Source organism: Coloeus monedula (genome assembly GCF_965178545.1).
Source record: "Coloeus monedula genome assembly, chromosome: 4".
Taxonomy (NCBI): domain Eukaryota; kingdom Metazoa; phylum Chordata; class Aves; order Passeriformes; family Corvidae; genus Coloeus; species Coloeus monedula.
In genome coordinates this window covers 4,654,907-4,679,193 of record NC_138784.1, presented here as the reverse complement: position 1 = coordinate 4,679,193, position 24,287 = coordinate 4,654,907, and the positions used below count along the sequence as shown (strand labels likewise).

Below are 24,287 nucleotides of genomic sequence, written 5' to 3'. Positions count from 1 at the left end.
CTTACATTTTTTAACATTTAATGTTTCTTAACGAAGGGGTGGTGGCATTAAGACATTTCTCTCTTAAACTTGAAACATATGATTTGATGATATTTCATACACAAAGCTTGTTGCCAGATATTAAATGTGTAAATGGTAAATGTTGATGTATTTAATTAATGTCACCCACTAGAATATTTCCAGTACTACACTGATAATTTGTTCAGCTCTACTGCCTTAGTACACTTACTTTAATCATATACCTCTTGGAGCTGAGACATTTGAGTGAAAATCTGTTTTAATTGCTGTGTTAATGTGTGCATGGTACTGATGCTGTCCATGATTACTATACTTAACCATGCCTTTAATTGGATGTTTTAATCTTCTGTACAGGCTTTTATATTATTCAGCCTCTCAGCTTTTCTCTCTCTTGTCTCTGTGTACCAGGTTTCATTGGCTGGTTAACTTGAACTCAGCAGTTGTCTTTGTCAGCATTTCTTACATCCAGCAGTCTGTGGCCAGGAACCTTGGCTTTCTCATCCCATTTGTGTCTGGGCTTATGGGTATGATCACAGTTCACATGGTTCGGGGTGAAATGATTTACAAACCCAAAACAGGTAAGAGGCAACTCTGTCTTAGGAAATATCTTTAGAGACTACTTTCACAGAAGAAATCAACTTGCATATCTAAACTATTTCTTTCATAACTCTGCCCTGTTTGGTTGGAGATCCTTGGGTTTTAGCCCTCCAAAATCTGCATGTGAGAAATTATATCCTCTGCAAAGACAAACCTGGAGATTCTGGGTAGGCTGTAAAAGTGGGAAGCAGTGTCTGGGAAACTCGTGTATGTTTTCTGTCATGTCAGGGCACGTGGCACAGCCTTTGCCTATGCAGGAAGAGGTGTGCAGCTGGTGGAATTGATTTTGTCACATTTGGTTCAACCTTTTGTCTGCCCAACCCCTTACATCCCAGAGGAAAGGAGGTGGCCATGACCATCTTTGAGACCAGGTCAGATGAGCCAGGGCACAGCCATGCTGCTGCTTTGTTGAGCTCTCTGCTGGGCTTGTCATGGGGCACTCCATATTCTAATTTCAAGCCTGACTGGGTTCAAACCCTTGCAGAGCAGTAACTCCACATTACTGCTTCTTATTCCCTTTCTGTGAATGTCCAATCTCTAGTGTAGGGCAAAGCAAAATAACATTTCTCTAACTTAAAACATTTCATTACAAGCTCTGTCAATGAATTGAGCTGATATCAAATGTTCTGTTACCTTGTATTTACTTCTGAAACTAGCTCTGCTTTGAGAAGAGCCCCAAGTCCTACTTGTTTTCTGGTTAGCTTCTTAGTCAAGTCACTCTGGAATTCTGCACTTTTTTGTCTTTTAGTCTTCAGAGTTGATCTTAAAATTTTCTAGGTCTGAAACTTAAACATCAATTACAATGAGTGGTGAGAATAGTTGCCTAGTACAGTCCTAGAGTACAATAAAAACTCTACCAGCTCTGTGTTTTCAGATTTTGATATGCTATCTCAGATTTTATTCCATAGTGGCAACAGTCTGCAGGTTAATACTACACAGCCAGGGAGTTTGAAATATTAGTTTACCTAATAAAATGCCTTTACTTAGTACTTTAAAGCAAGTGCTTCCAGTAGGTGTCAATGGATATTTCTAGGAAACAATTTCCACATCAGAGATAGTAGGGAGATATTTTCATTCTGCAATCTTAGTTCGCCTTGGCTTTTGGGAAGTATTTATTTATAGATACCCAACTTAGTGTAGTGCTTCAGCACTCAGAAAAGCAGAGAAGTGCCATAACCCCTATTTGCATGGATGGTCATTTGCCAAAGGTAAATGAACCTGCATTCTCAAGCCTGATGCTAACAGTTTGGTGCTCATTCTACTTCTATTTCTTACCAAGTTAGCAATTCCTGAACCTAGTGAACAAGTTTTAAAATGCCAAGTAGTAGAGTGGAAACTCCTCTTCTGTCCTGCATACTACTTGGAACACCTGAGATGATAATTCTGGCTTTGAAATTCATCCATGAAAATTCTCTTAATTCCTCAACTTTTTTTAAACTCCTTTTCCTTCTCACTTTGCTGCTGCCCTTCCCTTGCCACTGGACTTCAACATACATTCAATAAATTGAAAGAAAAAACAAAGGAAATTAATACTTTACCTGCTCAACCAGAGAAACACATTGTGCTGTGTTAAATAACTGGTAATAAAAGGCACTCTTTTCTGGTGGCTGTTGGACAGGATTGCTTTTGTAACAATTAGGTTGTCAACCAATTGGGTTAAAAAAAAAAAAAGTTTTTAAATAAATCCAGACTGTTATTACCTTTCCCCTCCCTAAAAACACAGAAAGGCGAGTATACCAGCTTATATTTTCCCTCCCAAAGTGTTTTGTCTCGTCTTGTTTTTTTGGCAGCAGGCAAAAACAAACCAATGTCTAATTTCTCTGATTGTTTGCAGACAGTTCCCTGCTGACGACTTTTGGGGTCATTTGTAGTGCCCTGAAAGCGTGCTGTGTGCGGTATCGCTACTTTAGCACAGGCGTGACCAACTGGCTGGACCATGCCAAGGAAAACCACGGTGGTCAGTACAGTGAGACTCAGGTGGAAGGCACAAAGTCACTTGCCAGACTCTTCCCGTTGTTTACTTTCCAGATTCTGTACAGAACATGCATTATGCAGGTGGGTGCACAGCTTTTAAACAAAGATCTCACAACAGACCGTGACACATTGTTTAATACCGTGTCTCTAGGTGTGCTTTTTTCTAACTGTGGCTTTGCCAGCTGAGCAACCTTGCAGAGTAGTTTTAATTGCCTAAAAATATACCCTGCTATAGCCTCTGATCTCCTCAAATAATGAAAATTGGCTTGGGCAAGACTCATTGACTTGGTCAAGACTCATTAAGAAGCTTGTGTGAGTGCTTGTTACTCCTTTCTTGGAACCTTTTTACTGGCTGAACCATCTTGTGTGAGAGTCCTGTGCTCCTCATACTGCTGTGCCAGTTATCAACACTGAGCCTTAGGCTTAGCATTCCCGAAAAATGTAATTTCCCAACTTCCTAAGTGTTCAATCACTTTTGGGGAGAGGTAGAAAATCTTTATTTGCTGTTTTGATTGCATGTTTCTCCTACTGTTTTGACAGGATTGTGTGGCTGTTGTACCTACAGTGGAAGTGGGTGGGTTTCCATTTGGGGAAAGCAGCAGTCCTTTCACAGCCCCTCTGTCAGGCTGTGTGGTTCTTTTCACTTGTGTGTGTGTGTGAGATATAAATGTAAATGTGTCAAGAAGCTCCTTAAGCTGACATGATTCCTTCAGATTCCTTTCTGCCTGGATGATCCTGGCTAAGCAGGAGTTGGAGGTAGCTTACCCTTTGGCAACTGGAATAACAAGTTTATGAGCTGGCTTGGAAATGCATTTTTAGTCATTGGTGTTAAAATGCTGCTTAAGGAAATTCTTACAAATACGTGGCGTATACTGTTTCACTGACACTTCCTGTTGCCATCATTCTATGTTCCCATCCATCTGCCTCGTTCTTTCTCCTCTTCTCTCCCCAGTTCCTCCCCTCCCCTCAAAAGCACAAAAAAATCCCAAGAAAACAAACAAACAAAAAAAAAAAAATTCCAAACCAACAAACACACATGCGTGACCAAGGTTGTGCATTAGTGACCAGATGAAAATTAAACAGTTATTATCATTTATCAAGTTTATTATGAAGTATTTATCTAGAAAATATAGATGTCTTTCCACTGCTGAAAGAAATTAATCCTTTGGCAGAATTTCCAATAAGTTTGAGGCCCTTTTTCAAACTGAGATAGATCAGTATCTCTTTTGTAAAGATTAATAGTATTTTCTTCACATTAAATTTAAAGCTTTCAGTGCCTGTGATTCATGTTGATGATACTTTAATTCCTATTAAGAAGTCAATTCTTATTTGCAATAGGCATTGGAAAAAAGGAATCAACTAAATTTGACTCTGTTTTAACATACATAACTTGGTTGCTATTTATTCTCCCTTTTACAATTTGTATTTCCTTTTGGAGGTGGAATGTAGGTGAAAAATATTTTTGTTAAGAGCTAGCATTTGAATAGTTCTTGAGCACTGAACAGACTCATGGTGGGTAGGGCTGACTATAACATTGGTGAGTAACCCTGCATGAGCTCAGTTAATAATGATACATTAATTTCAGACAGCTATAAAGCAGCAATATCCTGCCTGAGGTTGAAATTACTGGTCATAGCGAAGAGTGTGCAGGATGCTGCAGGAATCCAGAACTCAGTAAAAACAGAGTAAAGAATCCAGTTCTACATTGAGTTCTGTCATGACTGTACTCTGTGAATTGCTCGAGCTGGAGTTTCCCAGCCTGTAAAACAGAGTGGATTATGGTTCCCTGCTGCACATGAAATTAGTTAATCAACCTTTCTCAAAACCCAGAAAAACAAACAAAAAAACCCACTGAAAAATCTGTAAATCTGTTGGTAGAAGCCACCAGGATTTTGATTTTACACTTTTTAATAAACTCAACAGCTCTTCTGGGTAGCCTCACACAAGCAGGAGGAATTGTTTGCTTTTGTAGTGAGAGAGCCTTATAAATCTACTTAATTGTGTACCCTGTTGACTGCCATAGGGATGTTCCTCATCTGCTTCTTTTTGTCTTTGGCTTTCCATTCCCCCAAGTAAAAGGAAGTCCTCTATAGGTGCTCTGGCTGTGAGTTGCATGAAGCTGGTTCTAAGGCTGTACCCAAATCTTCCTTCCCTGTAGCTTGGAAAGTGCTCTTAAGAATGAGTCCTACCTTGAGCACACAATCATAAGTCCAAAATCACACTGTGCCTTGCAATTCTGAAATAAAATCACTCTGCATTTTGCTATTTTAAGATTCTCTTCTGTTAAACACTGTCTGGGTGAAGTGACTGAAGTATGGGGTGGAACCATTTAGTATATTGGCTGATGGCTCTAATCAGAGGTGATCAAAGAAACTTAGACTGTTGCTTAATCTGTAAAATATAGGAGAAAATGTTATAAAAGGGAAATGTTATGTTCTGGCAGAGAACAGTATTGTCACTCTCTGAAAGGCTTTATTCATGAATGATCATTCCTTTTTTGCCAGCAGGTATTTGGTTTAATGTGACTCCTTCAGAAGGAAAAACTTGGAGACATTTCCAAATATAGTGAAAATCTTATCCATGGATTGTGGTTTTATCCTTCAATACAGATTCCTTCAGGATATTATCTCCAAACCATGAATTCCAACTTGCACTTCAGTGGATTTGTCTTGCCAGTTGCAGCAATGAATGTGATAAGCATCGTGCCACTACTGATTCTTGTTCCTATTTTGGAATGCATTAACTCATGGCTCTTTAGCTCCAAGGACAATGGACATTCTCCAACAATTTACATTGGTATGTATAAAATACATGTGTTTATACAGTTTTAATATGTCTTCTGTTTTTTGAAAGAAATTTCAGTGTGATGGATGATCCTAGACAATTATATCTGACTATAAATGTTAAGATGGACTTGTTTTGGTATGATGCTCAGAAGTAAATATGTATCAAAGGAATTATTGGAAAAAACCAGTCCTGAAAACACTTACTAGATAGTAAGGAAAAATGTAAAGGTTTTGTGTAGGACAGATTCCTCTGACCAATAAAAATTTTGAGGCACTAGGGATCATCCAAAGGAATTGGTATTGGGGAGAAGCAGTATTAACTATTTATGCCTGAGAATTATTTTGACTTGGTTATCTTCAATATATTTCTTTATCCATCGCCTTTTGGAAAGTTAATTTACAATCAAAGACTTTTTTAGAAAGTAAAAATTCCTTCAGTTAGTTGCTCTCTGATACTGGAGAAATGTGTTGCTCAAAATGAGGAGTCTGGATTCAGATAACTCAGTTATGAATAGAGGTTTTGTTTTGCTGTGATTTTTACGCTATAAGTGCGTTGTTGTTAGGACTGCAGCTCATAAGAGGGAAACGGTATTACCATTAGTACAGTTTCGTCCAGGCTCTGAAGTTGTGTCATAAATGAAATAAAAGTATCTAGGCTAATTCTCTATGTGCAATAGGAGTTTTTAGAATGGAGGAGCAAAAGAAAACATGCAGAAAACTGTGCAAAACAAATGGGTGTGTATCACTGGCTGCTGTTCCCATTGAACAGGCTGAATATTTCACAGGTGGAAGGTTACTTGGAGAGGTTACAGCCTTCCTCCCCAGCACTAGAGTTTTCATTAGAATATCTAACATGAGATAATTGCTCAAGTGATTAGTATTCTCATTAGTAAAATCCTCATTGTACACTCAGTCACGACAAAAAGGGACCTCCAAAGGTGAAGTTGTTACCTCTTTCTCACAGGAGTGGTAAAAAGAAGTCTTCCCTGTTGTAGACTGACACTTGTTTCAGAGAAATTCATAGCCTAGAAGCAATGATAACTTTAATAAGAGTTGGGCTGCCTTCTCCTGACACTGATGTGGTTTCTTTTATTTATTTTTTTTTTCATTACCCCCAAACCTCTTGTGTTCTAGGATCTGGTGGGATCCTCTGCAACACTCTTCAGGCATCAGCTACATGTAGTACCAGCAGAAAAGCATCTTCCATTCCATATTCACTTAAAACTATTCCCTTTCATAGATACTCTCATTAAACTTCCTACATTTTTTATCTTCCAGTCTGCATTGCAAACCTCAGATGAAAATATTTATAAACCGCTATTTTCTCAGTGTGCTGCTATTAATTCAGTGCCCCATGGCAGGCAGCACAGTGAGTACTGACACACACAGAGGTATTAATCTGACTAAATTAGCCTAATTAAGAGTGTTATTAAGTTTTATACAAACCAGAAGCATATACACAGCAGGTTGCAATTAGCCTAGTTTTTAAAATAACATCTCCATTAAAACACAAAAAGCACATTCAGATAATCATTTTCCTTTAAACCATGGAAATTTCAAGTTAGTATTAATGTTCTATCCTGTTATGTTGAACAGCAGTAGAATATATGCAGTGGTTTATTCTTAATAGGTTCATTTATCAAAATAGCCTCCTGTTAGGGGTGATAAACTACCTGAGGCATAAAAATACCTGTGAGTACAGGCAATGGCTTTAGATATCCAAGTATATGACTGCACCTGCAAGTATGGTAGACCTCTAAGTGCCAATATTTTTGCCAACAGTTAATTAGGTTCTCAATTATTTTCAGCAACAAAATTGGAAGTATAAATAGGCAGTTGGTGTTAAGCCAGCCTATAACTATATTTTAATTCAACTCTTGTAAGAAGAAGAAATTTTAAATAGTTTTCTGGAAATTTTCAGTATGTTAAGAGTAACAGTTTTCAAGGATGAACCACGTAGACAATGTTGAACTGAAATACCTGATTGCTCTGTATTAAGTGTCTACATAAAAACTGTAATCTGTTACTCTCTATAGCTGTTGGTTTATTCATAAATTAGATGTGACCTAAAAAACATTAAAATCTTAACATGAATTTAGATTGTGTCCCAAATACAGTGAGTATCTGGACTTATTTATGAAAAATGTGAGTATTTGATAGACTTAAAGCTTCTCCAGTCTCCCAGTTGTATATTTGTGGGGTTTTTGTTTGTTGAGGGTTTGGTTTGGAGTTTTTTTTATGTGTTTTTTTCCTGTGTTATTTGGTCAGTAATGTAGAAGATTCAGGAGAGAACTGAACTCGTGTGTCTGCTGAATAGTTGTCCATCAGCTACAGGAAAGAGGCTCTAGATGAAATACCTAAGGCATAGAAGTTCTTTCTGTAATATTCTTCATGCCTGATTATACTGGGATGTTGTCTTAGTCTTGGATTTACTCCATCCGTGATTGATATGGAGAACAGCTCTCAGTACAGCACACAAAAGCAAGCCCTCAGTCTGATTTGAGGTGATTTGGAGGTTGATTGCCATTTCTCCCTGAGCACATTCTACTTTGAACAGGAAAGCTTTTGACTTCCATTACTCAGGATGCGAGATCAGGACTTAGGTCCAATACAACCTTAGTCTCTAGATAACATAAACAACCCTGTTGCACAATCACCCCTAAATGTTAACAAAACAGCCTGTTGTCCTATAAATCAAAGCCTCAGACAGTTATTCTGACACACTTGTTTTAAAGAGGACTGAAGGGAGAAGAGTAAAGGCAAAAACCAAAGTTCCAAGGGTCTTGGTTTCTTCTTCTGCCACATAAAATCTTGGGAGGAAAAAAGGAAAAAAAAAAAGTAGAAATTTTTGGGCACTCATAGGTTACTTTTTCTGAAATGTCTTGGCTTTTAGTAAGGCAAATGCTTCAAGTATAGCACTGCTAGGAATACTGAACTGCTGGAGGTTCCTTTAGTACCAACATAATTTTTCACTAGGAGAACTCTTGCTTTGGATGACTACAAGAAGCTCCTTGAGGGCTTTATACCTGGTTTTGATAAGGTGCATTGGCTAGAAAACACTGTTGAATTCCCTCCTGTCATCAATTTTCAAGCAATAATTCATCGATATTCTCATTAAGCACTAGAGGAGCCTAAACAGCTTCCCAGGTTCAGGTTAGGCAGTGGGGATAGGATATTTAAAGCTGTGAACACAGAGGAAAACTGAGCTAGAGGAAGGGTGTGAGAGCTTGGTGCTGAGAGAAGAAACAGAGGCTGCAAAAACATAACAAGGCTAAGGCCACTTAGCTACATGAGGTTTTATATCTCTTCTGTCCTGACAGTAAAAAAGACAAAGTGTGTATATGTTATAAATACGAAACAAAAGCTTTTGACTGTTGATGTTTAATCTAGTAAGTGCAACAATTAGCATGAAGGCTTTGTGAGAAAAACATAGTCCAAGCATTTGAGCCAACACTGTCGAAAGCAACCAAATTCTCCTCACATTATGGCTTAGAAATGCTGACAAATAAGAAATTTAGTCAAAATTAATGGGAGCTCAAACTGAGAGAAATATAGATAATTCATGTTCAGAGACTTACTTGGAAGCATTTCTTGCTTTGTTTTTCTTTTTTGAGAGGATACAACCGTTTCATACTGTCAACACCAAAAAATATAAAATAATATATTTTAATAGTACCCTCTATGTGATGGGTGAATTGTGGGGTAGTTTTAATACATCTGAATTTTGGAAGAATTCCCTGCTGCCTGATAGTGTTGTTCCTACCCATTCTCTTGTAGTATCTGGAAGGATGTTTGCCTTTTCTTTCTTGTCTCCTTCCTTTTCTCCCTCAATCTTCAAGAATAGAAGTAAAAAGTTCTCCTTTCTGATTTCAGTCTTCAGAAAACTTCTTCCTCTCTTTTATTCTGCACTCTAAAATTGTCTCTGTGCTGAGCTGGTGTCCTTTTGCCATATATATATGGCAAGCACTCTTTATTCATGTTTAGATGTTCAGAAAAAATGATTTGGGATGGGGCTAGGAAGCTTCTTTTGCATTTCTTAGGACTTTTCTTTACTCTAAACCCATGATGATACTGTAACCACAGCCTTGGTGAATGCTTTCTGTGCTATTTACCCAGTTGTAGGTCACTTATCTGCTGCACTTTCTGTGATGGTTGCTGGCTTCTCTGAAATGCACCGAAAGCGCTTCCCTCAGGTGGAGCAGACGCTCTCCGAGGAGGTTCTCCTGGTCTCCTCCATGCCTTGCTTCCACTTAGCTCCTCAGTACATCCTGCTTGGAGTGGCTGAAGCCTTGGTAACTCCCTCCTGTAAGTAAAATCAAATTGGCTAAAGCAAGAGTGTCCCGATTCTCAGAGAACTATATCAGTTTCCTAAAAATAATTACCGGCATCTGATATTTTATCCCTGGCTCTTTTCCACGGGCTTAATGAGCAGATCTGTGCTTTACCTGTTTCAGAGAAGCATAATTTGTCTTGCTGGCTGTAGCTCAGGATGAGCAGTGATGTTCCAGATTAACTGGAAGGCAGCACGGTCCAGTCGGGCCCCTGGGGGGCACAACCCCTCGTTTGGTCTTGGAGCTGAACCTGCTGCAGGCGGGGGCTGGACTGGATGAGCTCCTTAGGTCCCTTCTGACCTGAGCTCCCCTGTGATGATTTTGAGATGGAACAGAAATGCACATGAGAGCTGAGCTGGGGTTATGCTCTGTGACCACCGTAAAGGCCACAGTCAGAGCAAGGTGAAGCAATTTAACACCTTTCATTTGTGGGCCCAGCTAATAGAATTGTTACGTGTTTTTCACTGGCACAGAGCATATGTGGGCAGGTAACAGTGACAGGTTAACCTAGAGAATGGTGTAGGCAGCTGCCAGATTTTTGTTACTGCTCCAATCAGGAGTCATGAGAACATGCCTCCACAGATCATCATGTCCTAGCTTGTGACATGGAGCCAGAGATAAACACCTCTGTTTTTCAGAGCACAGGCAGAGCTCAGCTTGTGCCTGCCATCCATGCACTATGTATATCCACATATACTCTTGATTGTGAGTGTGAACATTTTCTGCTTTCCATAATTTACTTTTCTGTGTCTACACTGACATTTTTGAGGCTTATTTTCTTCTGAGGAGCATGCAGAGTGCTTACCAGTGTTTTTACCTTGCAGAGCTTTAAAAAAAAAGTTAGTATTATAAAAATAATCTAAGCAACATTCACTTAGAGACATAGGTAAAGTACTTGATGGGCTGATCTCTGCAGGCATTTAATTCTATGGGTTGAGTCTCTTGTTCTAGTACAACCCCAGAAATGTTCAGGTGTTTATTTAAGAGTAGGAAATAACTTCAGTGTCTCAGCTTCATTCTTATACTCTGAGACTACTGAGAGCTGTGGGTCACAGTCTGTCACTAAAAAGGTAATTTTCCCTAGTTTTAAATACTTAGCACTTTCATAATGCCTCTTCATCTGATAGCTCTCAAGTACTTAACTGAGACAGGTTTCTAGGCAGGTAATTTGGTTTCTAGGTTACAGGCTAAGTGTAACTGAAAACTGTGACCTTCTCTGTTTAGCTTAACAAAAAAGAGGTTAGGAGGTGACTTGCTTACAGTCTTCTCATGCAAAAGCATGAGAAGAATATTGCTGGTAGAATAAGGCTTTTTAATCTAGCACACTGGGACACAACTGGAGTCCAATGACTGGAAGATTACATTAGCCTTTAGAAAAGACATAAAACTCCATCTTGGCGGTTTTCGTCCCTTTTTTTTTTTTTTTTTAAGATCTTTTTAAAGGATTGTGGTTAGAATTTCTTAGGAAGAAAAGCTGTCCTTCCCCATTTAAGTAGAGATTAAGCATCGTGCTTAGAGCTGCAGTGAGAGGTGTGACTTAAAGCCCCAGCTAAATGGGACTAAGTCTGAACGTGAGACTTGCATATAAAAAGCTGAAGGGAGGTGCCTGAAATAGCATATTGCTTAGCTGATGGGGAAGAAGGCTTCTGTTCCCTTGCCCACAAATTGTTGTCTGGCCCTGTTTGTCGTGGAGTGTCTCGGCTGTGCAGGCAGGGCAAGCAGGCTCTCTGCCTTCTGTGACCTCCAGCTGCTGCTGGACAAAGAGCCTGGTTTTCCCCCAGGTCTTGCACTGTGTCAGGCAGCCCGGTGCAGGTGGCTGAGGTCCACTGAATCATCTCCAGCAGTACCAAGCCTCTGCATTCAGGCTGCTGATCTGAGCTCTAGCTTTCCACGTCAATTTGAATGGAATTGCTGTTCAGGAGCTGTTCAGTGGATCGCCATGGATGTTAATGACAGCCTAGACACTTACAGAGCTCTTTCACCTTTCCTGATGCTTTACTGCCTTTCTTATGCAGAAGGTCAAATTCAATTATCATAATAATTTACTGGACCTGAAAGTACATGATCCAAGCTGAACAGGGAAATGTTCACTCTTAAGCAGAGGGAAGAAAGAAGATTCCTCATTTCTGAAGAGCTTGGTTAGAGAAGTTAGATTTGGCACATTGAACTCTCTGTCTTCATTAAGACCTCTTATTGGGATTGTTCAGCCTGGAAAAGACAAGGCTTCAATGTGACCTAATTGTGTCATTTCAGTACTTGACAAGAGCCTACAAGAAAGATGGAGAGAGATTATTTACAAGGGCATGTAGTGACAGGACAAAGGGGAATGGCTTCAAACTGAGAGTAGGTTTAGATTAGTTATCAGGAGGAAAATTCTTTACTGTGAGAGTGGTGAGGCACCGGCACAGGTTACCCAGAGAAGCTGTGACTCTCCCATCCCTGGCAGTGTTCAAGGCCAGGTTGGGCTCTGAGTAGCCTTGTTTTGCGGGAGGTGTCCTTGCCCACAGCAGTGGGATTGGAACTGGGTGATCTTTAAAGTCCCTTCCAACCCAAGCTATTCTATTAGAACTGTGTTTATACAATATGTTTCATTATCTTATTGGTAGGTGATTTGAACAATCACCTGCTTCAAGTGGCATGAGCATCTCTTAGAAGTATATCTGCCTTCAACATTCCTCTACCACTAAGGAAGTCTTAAAAATAACATAAAACAATTGTATTGCTCTCCTCCACAGTGCTACAAAGTTCTCACGAGCCTTTGACAGGCTGAATTTGTAGCCCTAGCTTGGTTTAAACCAGGAAACTGCAGCTCTGTTAGTTAGAGGATATATTGGGGATGGCTTCAGCCACCGATGAAATGCAGTAGCTTCCAGGGGGAAATGCAGCAGCTGTTTAATAGTTCCTAGCAGCACCGTGGGGAAAGGGAGGATTGGAGTAGGCTATTGAAACAGCAGGGGCAATTTAGGTAAGTAGGATGCAATTACCCAGGCTGAATTTGACCAAGATGCATGTTTTGCACCCCTGCTTTTAGAAAGGAGGAACAACCAGAAACTTTAAAGTCTGTTAATGTCTTAGATTAGCTGTTCAATGCTTCAGACTTGCTACAGATGGTGTCCCAGGCTCACCTGCTTTCTCTTGACCTCAGGGTTCTGGTTCCTATTGTGAATGAGGAAGAAAACACTGTCTGTGGTATTTTTTCTTTCATGTGTTTTCAAAGCTCTCATTTGGACATCCGAATTAAAAATGGTGAAAGGTGGTGATTGCAAAGTTTCATTTGTATTCAGAGGTGCTTCAGGCAACTCAGTGTCCAAATAGGATCCTCTGCTGGCAAGTTTTTCAAGCTGGAGGGCATTCTAATTCAACAAATAAAGCAGGTGGGGAAACTCTGGTTTTGGGAGAAAAAGTGTGGATGAGAACTTAAGGAGTGAAATTAGGAAACAAAAGTTTTTGATGATCAGTGAAAATTGCACGAAAAGAACAGCTACCATAAAGTCTTGCTGTTACAGCCAAATTACAGCTGGTGGGATAATTTATAGTCATCCATGCTACAACAGCATGCTACAGCTTCCCCTCACCACCAAAGCTGTTGCTGCTTCTGGTTTAGGCTTCTGGCAAGAAAGTGAAGATTGATGTCTTAAAAATGAGCCAGTGAGCCTGGGGGTTGCACTCTGGGGACGAGAAGCATTGTCCAGCCTTAAGGTAAAGCAAGCTAACTGTCCAAATTAAGGCAGAGCTCTAGATTTTGGAGGTATTTGCTTCCAAACAATGGCTGTGCTGCACTGGCTCTGGGATAGAAGGTCCTGCTGTTCTGCAGTTAAATATCACATCCACTGTCTTCATGCTTACTGACCATGGTGGTGTTTCTCTGCTCTTGCTTATGCCTGAGGATTTAAAAGGTGCAAGCAACTGTCTGGGGGAAAGATCTTGGTGTACCTGTGGAATGTGGATAGTTGGATGGGGGTGGTTTATGACAGATATTCATTTAAGCAGGTTATAGGGTGCATACTAACACATCTGATTGCTCTTCTGCAGCAAGTACATTCTCTGTATAAAATATGGAAATTCACTAATAGAGATGCTTTGATGATTTTGTTTGGTTTTTGTTATCGATGTTCTACCAACACTTAGCTTTTTTTTTTTCCTTTTTTAACTTGTAACTGTATCTGCTTCCTTTCTAAGGTTCCTTACTTTCATTCCGGCTTGTGCCTGAAAGAATGAGAGGGATTTCCATGCATTTTTTAGCTCTCTTTAATGGAGCTGGCTGCTTTATGGGAGCTTTCTTTGTTCAGACAGCCCACACAGGCACTCAAGGTAAGAGTATGCTCATGACGGGTGTTCCTGAGCAGTTTTCTAATATTATTGATTTGGAGAATCAGGCAGCAGAATTAAAAGGGATGCCAAAGTTTTATTGATTTGCTCTCACAATTAAGATGGAATTAAGATAGGAAATAGCCTTCCAGCTGTATTCATCCAATTTTAATGAGTCATCTTAGTTTTGATAGTCGGAGTAATTAGAGGATGGCATCTTGCAGGAAGTCCTCCTGTCCAATCTCTCTACTTCCGTTCTGGAAGACTGAAAATAAATTGGCTAGGAAGCACCTTTTGTGTTCATGAAGAAGTACATTCATGATATTCACACTTACATGGAAGCCTCTGGCCTCCAGAGCAAGATTGGTGCTTTAAAGAATGGAGAATATTCCCTTCTGTCTGTCCCACTGGGCTGTAGGGAAAATGAGGTTGGGTTGAGGGTTTCAAACTTGTCTGGGGAGCTCATTCTCCTGGATCAGTTCTCTCCTGCCTTCTTTACACCTCTGCCTTTGCCCAGCTGTTGGAAGATCCAGATTCTGTGACAGTACGGTCCCACTGAGGGCTTGCCCTTTCGCAGATGCATGCTGCAATTCCCGGAAAACTTCCTGTTTCCAAAGGAGTTATTTCGGATTCACTTCAGCCTTCTGTTGAGGTGTATTTAGTGTAAGCCCTGAACTGGAGTTTTTCCTGGGTTATTGACTTTCAAGAAAAGCCAGGAATTTCTTAAAGTCATTTTTCCTTTGCTGATGAATCTTTGTTCAATACAGAACAGACTCGTTTCACAAGTAAATTTAACAAGTGAAGCACTTGAGTTCTTGAACTGAGGGACAAGAGTCTCCCTTTGTTCATAAATTTGCAATAGTCCCACGTGCTGAAGGAATATTTCTTAATGTGCTATCAATAAGCTCTGGTGGAACTGTTACAGAGAACTGTTCTTTAAAGACCACAACTGCTGGCCCTAATGCATGACACCATTGCAATTGCCATGGCTGCAGGATTTTGTGACTGTTTAGGGTTAAGTTTTGGGCCCTTTTCTTTCCTGTGTAAAGAATCATGTAACTTAAAAACAAGTGAAAGTGGGTGTTTTGAAAGTGTGACAAGAAATTTTTATTCCTACTTGCAAGATCTGAACAAACAAATGATGCTTTGACATGCAGTACTGTTTTTCAGTTAAAAATTCAATTAAAATTTTATCACGAGGTACGAAAACATCACCTGGAGATGGGTAAAAACCAGGAATGTTTACACAAATGAATCGGGCAAAGAGCTATTAAGCACCAAGGCATTCAGTGTGGAGAAGTGATCTCCTCAAATATCCCCCAGTGGAAAAGGCTGTTTTTCATTACTGAGTTCAGTGCAATATGGGTTCAATGAAACAAACGGTTTAAGACAGACTGTGTTGCTGACTTTTTTCTTTCCTCCCAAAATATGAAAACTATTAATTTGAGATTGCAATGTTTAGTAAAACTGACATATTTTACTGCAATTTGACTTTGGAAATAATTAAATTATAAAATAATTAATTATAAAATAATTAAGCATAATGTCAGCACCAAAATATTTTGTCTATGTTGTGTCACTATTATGTAATTAATTTCTTTACAGAGTATTTCTATACAAAGTGATAGAGGAAACCAATTTTTGCATTTGGTTTGCAATTCAGTAGATTTTTGTCTGGTTTTCTATCAAGGTGATTAATTATTTTTCTGTGAGTCTGTATGAAATCATTTAATTGATTCAAAAAAGCAAACGTTCTTTTCTTGCCAGAAATACTGTTTTAACAGAGATTACAAGTTCTTCTCCTGGCTGAGACCAAGAAGGCTGAACTCTCTAAATTCTCCACCGGCTGCAGTTGTAATGTTCTAAACCCTTTTGCTCAAGATTTTTGAGCAAACTGAAAAATTTCCTGGCTAAAATATTCTTCACTCTTAGAAAGTTGGGTGGCAAACTTCTCAACTTAGCTTTTTTTTTTTTTTTCTCCCCCAAAGCTATAACTTGTCTTTGTTTAATGTTGTCAGACCTGCTGTTCCTGTAGGTGGAATTAACTGCACCATTATCCTGAGCAAAAGTCACTGTGAAATTTCCAAGGGAATCAGTGAAAGTCCGTATTCAGATTCAGGTGCTGTAACGGGAATGACTACTGCTAAGGAGGAAAAGTCCTCTGCAAAACTTGAAAAGCTTCAGGGAGAGTAAAGTGAAAAATGCTCAGTGATTGCTCTGTTGCTCTAGTTAGAAGAGTGTTAGGGATTACTTGCCCTGTTAATATGTAAACAACATATTACTGGGCTCTCACTTTTTATTTTTAAAAATAATTGGGATCTTGCTGGATGTCTCTTTCCCAGTGTTCCTTGCTTGAATAAGATTAATTATTCCAAGTTACCACAATCCATTCAAATCACAGCTTGCAAATGATGGTGACATTCCTGTAAATTCATTTGTGTTATAATGCTCCTCTGCTCATGCCAGGCTCTTGTCCTGCTGACTCCTAAATCAAAGTAGATTTGGGATCAGACTTTTGTAGGTGGGCATAGACTATACCAAAACAAAAAGCTCATTTTAGGCTCAGTTTTGGTTTTCTCCTAGTTCAGTAAGAAACATTATACACACTAATCTTTTGTTCCATCTGTATTTTTTCCAATTGTGCTTCTTACAGTGGACTTTGGTGCTCATGGCAGTCAACCAAATAATATATATTTTTTAATTTATTAATACCTAGTGGTTGCCTAATGATCCCTCTAAAGATGACACTGCTGTAGGGAACAAATTTGTGACCTCTCTTAGGTCAAATTACAGTCCAATGACACAAATTAAGCTTTATTATTGGTCACATTTGGTATTTTTTCAGATCTGTTTAAAGAGCTTGTAAATATTTGGTATCTGGACAATTTATGGAACTGGAAGTAAAGCAAACCAGCCAGAACCCTTTTTTGTTTTTCTTCCTAAAAATAAGCTCAGCTAATTTGCTAATTTATTTATATTGGAAGAGCAAGTTCTTTCTCTTTAGCTGAAAGAGAGGATAGTGTTCATGAAATGGTTCTGTAAGCTTTAACAAGGCTTGGTAAGTGACTCTTAATACAAGCTATGAATGCTTTTGTCTTGTCCCATGGTTCCTGTATCACTAAAACCTGAGCCAAGACTATTTCTGGTTCTCCCATCTCTAAGCAATTGAGACCATGTTTTCTATGTTCCTGCAGCGAAGTAGATCCTCCAGTGTGTATTTTGAAATGTTGGAGCACAGAGGGTGTTGACAAAATTTAAACATTTTTATATCCTATTTTATGTCACTAGTTTAGAATTTTATTTGGGTTTTTATTGGCAAAGTTGATCAGATATCAGTCACAGTCAAAGCTGCATTAATCATTTTTAACGCATCTATGGAGGATGGTGTGAATATGATAAAATAAGACTTTTTTTAAAAATCTGACGAGTGCAAACAGATGATGGGTGACAGTGATATTTTCAGTACAAGCTGGGAAACTGCTTTCTTTTGGATCTCTTACCTCTCCTAACATTTTAACGGAAGAAGATGCAAGACAAAACCTGTCCTCCTATGCCAATCATTTCAGAATATATTTCTCTAAAAATATTAATATAAATATGTAAGAAAGAAATAAATTAAAAAAGGTCAGAGGAAGGAAACTGCCCCAGACACAGATTTCCTGCTTGCAGTTAGAGGATCGTTGGTGGTTTTTTTGTGGTTTGGGTTTGTTGGGCTTTTTGGGTTGGGTTTTGTTGGGGTTTTTTTTGTTGATTTTTTTTTTTTTTCATTTTAGTCTTGTGTGATTCTAAATACCAAAGATGATAAAGCTAAAGGATATTTCTTGCAGTCCAGATGGTGGTGTCCACTGGTGCCTACTTAGCTAATAGGGATTAGAGGCAGAGTGAGACTTTAATTTGGATATGATTAAACACTAAATATATGCCCGCTAAGTTGATGAAATGAAGGAAGGCAATACAAGCCTTTTCTAAAACATGAATTAAATGTTTTCTATAGTCATAGCATGGGTTTCAGGATAGCTGCAAAAATACAGGAATGGTACAGGGTAAAGTAACTTCTGTCATATGACTGACTTGTTTTTTCTTCAAGGTTTTCCTCATAATAAAATAGGATAGAGTTATTCAGCGAAAAATCCTGGATGCCTCCCTGTGCAACTTTCCCTTGAGCTCTCTGAGGGTGCCACCACAGTAGCAGATATCTTGTGTGCACTAATATTTGTCAAAGACTGGCTTACAGCCCTTTTCAGGTTTTCTTTGATGGCTGCTGCTGTCAGCAGCTTCTTGCTGTCAGTCATCCACCAGAAACAGCCCAGGAAGGTTTTTGTCCATGTCCTAATCTCTGCTTCACCACCACCTGCGTCTGTTTTAGGAGGATCAGTTGTTTCCTCTTGGTATTGCATAATATTCCTTCTTCTTGAACTAACTGAGTGATTTTGATGCAAAATTGATAGGACTCCAAAATGTCAGTGAAATTTTACCAGGAGCTTTATTTCCATGATTGTAGAGCAGACTTGAGGAACTGATTCTGCCTAGACTTCATTTTCTAACTTGTTCTAAATTTGCTGTAAAATACATAACCAATTCACCTCTAACCAGTAGAAAAAGTCTGTTTAAAATAATACACCTAAAGGAAATTTCTGTTTCTTTGTGGTGATTCATGCTACGAAGTATTTCTATTGTTGGTATAAAAATGAAAATCAGGAGCTCGTTGTGGAAAGTTAATTCCCAGTGAGCAATTATCTGTGTGACAAACCAGCCTTGTAATTGCCACTTCTGTTGGCAATCTCCATAGAAAAGTAAAGGATGCACAGAGCCCAAAGGCAGTCTCTTTTGGGGGAAAGTGAATTGTTGCATATTGCATGCTGAGTCGAGGATGGGAAGGTGCTGGACTCTTCAAACACAGCGGTGCCCAGGGTTGGAAAGTCCAGCAAAACCAAACAGACTGGCCCAGGGGGTCCCTGATGTTCATGGCTGAGAGTAAGATCCTCTAAGTATGAACCCCCAAGGCAGTCAGTGGAGGGTGCTGGAGTCTGCAGACAGCTTGTGGGAGGTGTTAGTAGGGTCGGGGTGAAAGCATCTAAAGGGAGTTTTGGTGCCTGAAACACGTGGGTGATGTTTTAGCACAGATGACTCTTCTCTCAAGGCTTCCTGCAAGCAGAAGAGAGGATTCTCTGTGAAGTGAGTATAAGTAGAAGTAAATGTAGTCCAGGTTTATCCCCTCTTTCATGGGAAAAAAAAAAATAAAAAGGAAAATTAACGAAAGAAAAAAGAGTGAGAAGTAATTTTTTTTTGGCTGAAAGTAGGAAATGGTTATATTAATTTTTGCTGCATCCACTGATATATTAGAATGTGTATTGGAAGGATTATAGTCTGGATAACCTTAGGCTGCTGCCATCCTTGTTCCTCTGTAGAGGAAGGCCTACCCCTAACAAACCCTGCTGTCCCTCTCTGAAAGGAAAAGGAAGCCTTGATCTTACCCCTTGCTTTGGACAGAGCAGGAAACTAGAGGGAAAAGTGTGCCCTATGGCAGCTGGAGCCTTGCCATATCCTATCTGATTTTGTCCCTGCCTTGCTGTTGCTCATCTCGATTTACCAGAGGCTCTCTGTCATTGTCCTGGCCTCCCTGTTTAAACACTGGCAATTCCTGAAAGAAGCAGGGAGGAGGCAGAGCAAGGATCTTTGGCCCAGGCCGTGGAGGAGACCCATGGTGTAGCGGGAGTAGAATCCAGATCTCCTGCTTGCTGGGCTGCCCTCCTACCCTCATAGAACCAACAAGCCCCAGTTCCAGTGCTTTTATCTGGTGCCTTTATCAGTGATAAGACAGAGGATGGTGCAAATGGACCTTTGAAGCTCAGAAGCAGCAAAATGGTTTTTATTAATTTTTTTAAGTATGTTTTCTGTTCAGGTTCCACTGTTGATGCCATTCCATTAGGAAGCTCCTGCTGCTCCTGTAGTTAGCCCAGCCAAGGTGAATAACCCAGCAGACAATGTGAGCTCTGCTTTGGCAAGCTGCAGTGCAGACCCCCGTGCATGTTTTCTCTTTCATCACATCCACATGCTCTCTCTCTGCCTTCTATTGGGCCCTGGGGGATGCAAAATGAAAAACTACTTGATTGTGAATTATGACAGTAAAAGTTTACAAGCTACTAAAATGAAGTTACAGCACCTAGGAGCTCAGTCACTTACAGTGTAAGATGATAGATTTTTAAAACTGGCTCTGAGATAACACTACAAAAGGAAGGGAGCAGGCAGAGGTGTGGTGGTTCTTCTTTGTGACAAGCACAAAGGTAACAGGGCATGGAGACAACTGTGGAGGAGTTTGGGAAAACTGCTGCACTGACAGCAGTCGTTCTCTGTTAATCCCAGGAGAGCTAAAGGCAACAGCTCTGAAAAGAAATGTGTTTACAACTCTGAAATGTGGAGGGAAGAGTAAAATGTAAATACATGAATGTGTGTTTGGCAGGGTGTAATCCTTTGGTGTCTCTTCTGCGCTGTGGAACTGCTCTTTGTCTCTAACCAGAAAAATATTAATAATCTGAGGATGGCATTCAGTGGGTAAAAGTGGCATTAGTGGCCAAAAGATCTGTTAAGACCATCAGTTTTTTACAATACTGCTGGGGTAAGAAGGCTGGTTTTCCTTCTTTCTCCATCCAAGGGGTGAATAGCCACACTATTTAGATGGGCAGGATTTGATACCAGACTTTCATGCAGCAGAGAAAGGTGACTTTGGGCACATTGATGCTGGTGTAGTTCAGATCCAGAGGTGTGCTTTTAATCTAAATCTCTTGATAATCTCCTACTTACATCACAGAATGATCTTGGAGCATGAAAACAACTGAATTCCTTTTAGATGGAACTAAGGAAAAAAAAAAAAGCTCATGTCTGATATGTTCCAGCTGTTAGTGGGAACTGCTCTGCTGTGAACCCCCCTGAGCTGTGGAGAGTGTGGTCATCACATTCTCTGCACCAGCTGTTTCACACTCTGTGTTTGTTCATTAATTGCTAATGAAAACAGGCTATCTGCCTTCTTCAAAGGCAATAAATATCCTGTATTCCCAAATCGTGTAAACAGCCATTACAGCACTGTCTAGGTCTCTGATATTCTGTAACTTCAGTTTCTACTGTAACTTTTTTTTCACCTCGGTTTGATGGTTTTGCTGTAGTTGATTATGGCACTTCAGGTACTGATTGTCTTCAATTGCAGACTGACGGGGCTGGCTTTGTTTTTAACCATTTTGATTTCTATAGCTATTTGCCACCTGAGCTTGTTTGCAGACTGGTTCCAGTGAGCAACACTGAAACCATTACAGCACAAACTGGAGTGCACAGGAATAGACAGGCAGGGAAGCTTCTCAATGTACATATAGGTGGTACTGTCCTCTGCTGAATGGAGTGCCAAAATGTCCCAGACACTATTGCCAAAAACCCTGGTTGAAAAAGCTCTGATTTGTGTAAATAAACACTGAATGAAGGAGAAGGACACCTTACAGACTCATGGCTAAAGGCAGCTATAAAGAAAGGTAAAGTAAATTGTCAGGTAGTATCTTGGTAATGGAGTGAGTGTTTTTAATGTTTTTAGTTTTAGGGGTTTTTTTTTTTTCATTTTTATTAAGAAGAGACTATTGAAAGAATGAGAGATGCAAGTAAGGATTTCTACAGACCACCTTAATTCTAGCCCTTCCTAAAATGTTCACAGTTGACTTTCATTTAGCTGCGTTCACAAAACAATACAGACAGAAAGTGGTCCAGTCATTACAGCAGTAGCTGTGCAGGATTAGGTTTTCCAGTACACTTCAGATTTATTAGGGAAGTTCTTTAGTTTCTTTAGATCTCTACTGCCTGTCTGCAAAGCAAGAGCAAAAGTACATGGGGCTCAAAAATCCCCAATGGATGCTGTGAGAATGAAATCTGTATCAATAGCTATGGGAGGGTCAGAGCACCTGTGGGGATTGTGTCTCACAATAAGTTATCTTCGTGTCTTCCATGTGAGCCAGATCTCATGCTGCAAGGCAAACTAATTCTGCTTCAAATATCTGCTTTACCAGGCAACTGGTTTCCACACTTGCTGCATGAAGGTAAATTGGAGAGATTCTTCTTCTTCTTGGCTTCCTTAATGATGGTGAACACCCTGGGGTTCTGGACCATTGCACACAGGTACGTGTGAGAAAATGAAAGCTTGATGTTTTGTCTGTAGGTGCAGGAAGAAGTTCTTGTAAATTCTGTGAACGAGTGTGTAATAAAGAGTTGGTAGTGATAGATCATATGTGGAGAGAGGTTTCACAGGAATAATGTGGAGAGGTTTAAAAAAAAAGACTGATGCAATTAGCCTTAAATATTTAAGGAGTCTCATTATTATAAAAAGCCTCAAAGAAAGGAGAGCATCATATTCATTACAGAAGGGTGTGAATATGTTGGCATGGAGTTTCGAGGGGAGCCCAAAGCTATACTGGCCATGGAACTGACCTCTGCTGCCCTTGGTTTTGTGCAGATTTATAGAAAGCATTGCTGTCTCTCAATGAGCTCACATCCTGAGTGTAGGATAGCAGGCAGAGGGGTGGTGAGAAAGCAGCACATCGCTGCAGGTTAATGCTGCATGCAGCAGTTTCAACACAACAACCCCCAGATATCTTCTGATACTGGGCATGGGATGGAAGCAACTTCCAGCCAGAGCCAACAGGATTTCTCAGCCCCCTCACAGGAAGCAGCTTTATGCCACCTATAGAGCCTAGGTTTAATCCCTGTGTATTGCCTTCGAAATGCAAGGAACTCACAACTCCGGAGCATTTAATCCCAGTTAACTTTCTATTGTCAGCGTTAAAGTAACCCTTCAAGGCAAGAAGAGGGAGGGAAAGCAGCCTGTGCCACCACTGGTGGGAGGGGTCGCGTGCAGGTGGCTCTTAGGCTTTGGGAGGCAGTTCTATGTGAATCCTTCAGGAGCCTTGATGAAGCAAGGATGTGATGATGAGAGCAATAGAAAACTTCTAAGGCCAGTGCACTTCTGGAACTCTTGACAAAAATATTGCTTTTTCTACTGCATAGAGCACCAGCTTTGCAGCACCAAAGTTTACCGTAGCATCTTGTGGATTATTCCAATGTGATTTCCTTATTTTAAATGTGGGCTGGGTCGCAGCTAAAAAACGTTTAAGCAAATAAAACATTTCTCCTGCATGTACTTTGTATTCTCCTTATGAAATGGGATTTTGTTCTTCTGTAAACTGAAATTTTCATTTGTGACATTTACTGCTGAAAACTAAAAGGTTTTGGTTGTCAAAAAATTAACATAAAATTGGTTTAAACTGAAAAAAAAATTTTACCACATCTTAACATGTTTTTATGAGGAAATCTGTTGACCTCCAATCTTCCTAAAAATAGAAAAACAAACATTTAAAAAAATTTATTTCAAATCAACATTTCTCTTCAGAATCTCACGGTACCTCATTTTTCAATGAGACAACCAAAACATAAAAGAAATATGGTTTTTGAAGTCAAACGTAATTGTTTCATTTTTTGGTGAATAAAAACCCACAGGGGAGAAAAAAGAGTGAGGACTATTGAGATAAACACTGATTTAGACATGGGGGGGGAAATCAGATTTTAAAACTCTGAATTAGGGAAGATACACTAAAATTTCTCGGGGTGGGGGGGGGGGAAGCATGTTCATTATTAATTTTTTTTAAAAAGACACAGAACAGGTATTGATAACATCTGCACTCACTTTGGTACTTCTCATCATGAAGTTCTGAAAGGCTCTAGGAAAATGCATGTCACTGTCCTATTTTTTGGCTGCCTTGAAGTCCAGGATTCGGAAGGCACTGTAACTTACAAAGTATTGTCTAATAAACAATGGGTGAAGCTAAAACCTTCAAGGGTGATTATTTTGTTATTTTCCTTCTGTATCATCTCCCCCAGATACAACAATCTGCATCAGGATTGCACCAATGAATTCAGAGGATGTCTTCCTGGAGAAAAACTTTTGAAGCATGAAAAAGCCATCAAGCATTATAATGCTGTCCTGGAAAGTTCTCCCATTCTGTCTCCTATGGAGAAAACCTGATAAAATGTCACCCTTGTTTGACTAAATTTTGATTGTGTTATCCACCAGCTCTCTAATGATGAATTACTCAGCGTACTTAAGTGGAACGATGTCCTGGTATTTATGAATTATCTGAATAATAATGTTATTACAAGTTAACAAAATAGCATTCTTCATAGGGTTTGGCCTCAAAGGAGGCTGCACTGTCATAATTCACATCAAGGCCAATGAGACCTCACTGCC

At 39.7% G+C, this 24,287-nt stretch overlaps 1 protein-coding gene across 1 annotated transcript in view; it reads left to right on the top strand.

Annotated features, from left to right (window-relative positions):
• Positions 1-24,065, top strand: part of SLC15A5 (solute carrier family 15 member 5) — a gene marked incomplete at both ends in the record, with an annotated part of 29,836 nt that extends 5,771 nt beyond the window's left edge. Inside the window, 7 exons of the mRNA XM_082280923.1 lie at positions 427-596; positions 2,450-2,670; positions 5,199-5,385; positions 9,492-9,680; positions 13,886-14,017; positions 22,057-22,165; positions 23,921-24,065. Coding sequence (XP_082137049.1) covers positions 427-596; positions 2,450-2,670; positions 5,199-5,385; positions 9,492-9,680; positions 13,886-14,017; positions 22,057-22,165; positions 23,921-24,065 — 1,153 coding nt within the window. The remainder of the gene's footprint in view (positions 1-426; positions 597-2,449; positions 2,671-5,198; positions 5,386-9,491; positions 9,681-13,885; positions 14,018-22,056; positions 22,166-23,920) is intronic.
• Between the last annotated feature and the right edge of the window lie 222 nt (positions 24,066-24,287).